The 3561-nt window shown below is 36.3% G+C and overlaps 1 protein-coding gene across 1 annotated transcript; it reads right to left on the bottom strand.

The window, feature by feature from the left end:
- Positions 1-805: 805 nt before the first annotated feature.
- LOC148947339 (52 kDa repressor of the inhibitor of the protein kinase-like) lies at positions 806-1213 on the bottom strand. The gene has a single exon (XM_089095769.1). It carries the CDS (start codon positions 1211-1213, stop codon positions 806-808), a length of 408 nt encoding a protein of 135 aa, XP_088951895.1.
- Between the last annotated feature and the right edge of the window lie 2348 nt (positions 1214-3561).

Here is a 3561-nt window from a genome sequence, read left to right as displayed (position 1 = left end):
AACCTTATATGCCCCTAGGCATATAAGGTTATGCCCCAGGGCATAAATTACAACCCTTGCCCTGAGGGGTTTAGGTGGTTGTCATGCTCAAAGACTTAATTTCCAGAACTTTCAACTATGTTGAAAAAATGGCTATCTAAAAATTTTTATTGTATGTTTTTGGGGAAATAGAGGGCATGAGAGGGGGGTTAGTTGCCCTCCAATGACTTTCGAATATTAAAACAGGCACTAGCCATTTCAAATTCCAATCTAATGAGCCCTTTTTGACGTTTCTATGACAACACTTTCTATAAAAACCCTATATACCCCCAGGGTAAAACTTACAACTCTTGCCCTGGGGGCTGTGGAAGGGGGGGGGGGGTGTGTGCCATCCTTAAGGACCTAATTTCCAAAACTATCAACTATGTTGAACCAAATGGCTATCTAAAAGTTTTGATTGGATGTGTTTTGGAAAAATGTTGGCATGAGAGGAGGGTTAGTTGCCCTCGAATCACTTTCTACGATTAAAAAGGGCACTCACCTTTTGAATTTCCAGTCGAATGAGCCCTTTTTCAAGTTTCTACGACAAAGCTTTCAATAAAAACCTTATATGTCCCCAGTGCATAACTTACAACCCTTGTCCTTAACAGTAGCGGATCCAGGATTTTAGGAAGGGGGGGGGTGCGACTCGTTGCGAAAAATTCCCATTAGAAATTAAGCCAAACGTACCTGACTGACATTTAAAGATGCATGCCTCTGCTTCTATTCGTCATTTAGCTGTCGGTTCTGTAAAGCCATCCACAAAAATACATTTTTAGAAGCACTATCAATATTGGGTAACAAATTCTCGCCTCATTTTTCCACTATTATCAAATCTATCAATAATACCTTCTACACTTATGACAATATTACGGTGAACACGAAGAAGGGCAAGTCCAATGAGTTTTTCTTCCGTCATTTTATTTCTTAGCCACGTTTTCAATCTTCTCAAGGTAGAAAAACTTCGTTCAACAGATGCCACACTGACAGGTAGGGTCATGAGAATCTGCAAGAGCGCTAAAATATTCGGAAAAATATCAGCATCGCAGTTATGTTTCTGTAAAGTTTCCCCTAGTGTTTCAGGTATTCTACCTGTGCCTGCATTGCTTTCTCTCAGACGAAGCCACCGAGTTTTCCATATTGTCGCTTCTTCGCTCAGAGCAAATTCACGAACTGATTGGGAGGGGAAACCCATTACTAACCAGAGTTGCTGAGACAAGTCATGTATTGTATTAGCAAATTGCTGCCTGTTTGTTTCCACACAGTTTATTGGCAAGAAAATATTGAGCTTAATATTACCTAGCGTTACAACAGAAAAATGACTTTTTTACTTCAAAATGGTTGTTTCTAGCATGGGAATAAAAACTGACCGTCTATAATATTCCTCGTGTGAACTGAATGGTACATTAATCCGATTCGTTTGCTTTTTCGCTATCCTTGGGACTGTTATTTATAAACCTAGCTCAGTTGCCACTTTAGTTACCTCGTCAAATGTGTTTTTAAACTCGCTTTCACTCTCCCGACGCTTGACTTGCAGCTGGGTAAGAAGGTGCTTAACATGGCTTGCTGCAGACGCAAGGTCCAAGCACATCTTCTGAAATAGTCGATTGAGTGTTAAGATCAGTCCGGATGTATCACTAAGTGTGTAAATGGTTACTATCAGATCGGAGGATGTGACAGCAGTCAATAAGGATTTTGCTTTTGCTCCAGTTGTGCATTCTGCCCAGCCGCTGATGATCTCAAGAGCTTCCACTATCTTAGGGAGCTCTAACACAAACTGCATTAAGGAATCGTACCTTTCGATCCATTGCGTTTCACACATGCCAGTTAGCTGTGCTTTCATCACTCTGGTTAAAAAATAATTACGCTTTGCAGAAGCACCAAAAAAAGCAACTATTTCTTTTATTACTCCGATGGAGTTTCTAACACTCTGGATAGAAGAAGTTTTTGACATGGAAAAATTTAGAGCATGGTTGAAACATGGGCAACGCAGGACATTCTTTAGTACCTTTTGAACGTCTTTCACTGCTCCACAATGTCCTGAAACCATCATAGCACATCCATTAGTGCCTATGCCCACACGATTTTCGAAGTCTATTCCAAGAGATAGAAGAAAATCCAACACAACATTTCCAAGCGTTTCCCTTTAATGGTCGGTTCGAAGTTTCCAATGCTGTCCGAGTAACATGTTTCGTGTAGGTCTAAAAAACTAACGAAATCTTCACATGTTTTGCAATTATAATTTCAGCAAAGGGTAATAATTAGTTGTGATTTGTTTGACACGTCTGTTGTTTCATCAACACCCGGATTGTAAAATTTAGCAGAATGAATTTGTGCAAGAATTTCTTTAAGAACCTCTTTGGCAAAACATTCAATTAATTCATTCTGTGTTGTTTTGCTTATATAAATAGCATTTGCACCTGAGCTTTCCAAATGTTCTTTTAAAGTGATATCGCCACTATTTACACGGTACCTTAAAAGTTTTCGAAAGTTCCCTTCGTTTGTCAATGGGTCCTTTTCTGCCAATAATTCTCCATCATGTCAATGGCCACAAAGAGCAATGTTCTGTCGACTCAAGAAAACAATTGATTCTACAATTGGCTTCAATCTCGCTCTGTTTTCCTGCACTTGTTGACTGCTTTATTCGTTTATAAGGCTGAAATGTTGGTTTCAGGGTTGTCATATTTTAGAAAGAAATGTGTGCCAGCGTCACCTGAATTGTGGTGATACTGATTATTTTCATGAAACACCAAGTCACCGTCTTTTCCAGTTAGCTTAGCAAAAGTCACGAGGGGCTTCTTTACCAACTTTTGCAATTGATTGGAGCCTCCAACCCCTCGAACTTTAAACAAAACACAATATTTACAGAATATGCCCCTTATCTTATTTGAAAGTACTAGCCAATGAAATTCTTCCAAGCGAGTACGATTCCAGTCTTGATGCAACCTATTGCCCAAAATACTTGATAAATTCAATTCAAAATCAACGGATAATTTTTTGAAGATATATCTTCAAAAATTGTAGTGAGAACCAGATAAAGAACCAGTTCTCACTACTTTTTTGAAGATATGTCTGAAAATTCCCTGTTCGACACGCATTGCCAGCCCAGTCTTGATGCAACCTATTGCCCAAAATACTTGATAAATTCAATTCAAAATCAACGGACTATATATATATATATATATATATATATATATATATATATATATATATATATATATATATATATATATATATATATATATATATATATATATGTGTATATATATATATATATATATATATATATATATATATATATATATATATATATATATATATATATATATATATATATATATATATATATATATATATATATATATATATATATATATATATATATATATATATATATATATATAGTCCGTTGATTTTGAATTGAATTTATCAAGTATTTTGGGCAATAGGTTGCATCAAGACTGGGCTGGCAATGCGTGTCGAACAGGGAATTTTCAGACATATCTTCAAAAAGTAGTATGTATATATATATATATATATATA

Source organism: Artemia sp. Qi Xiang Cuo, chromosome 10, assembly GCF_049724085.1.
Source record: "Artemia sp. Qi Xiang Cuo chromosome 10, ASM4972408v1, whole genome shotgun sequence".
NCBI lineage: Eukaryota > Metazoa > Arthropoda > Branchiopoda > Anostraca > Artemiidae > Artemia > Artemia sp. Qi Xiang Cuo.
The sequence above is the reverse complement of the archived record's forward strand: the minus strand, read 5'-3'. Positions and strand labels throughout refer to the sequence as shown.

What these genes read in the sequence shown, in the direction of transcription:
- LOC148947339 (XM_089095769.1), bottom strand. Translation starts at nt 1,213, where the DNA reads ATGGGTTTCCCCTCCCAATCAGTTCGTGAATTTGCTCTGAGCGAAGAA.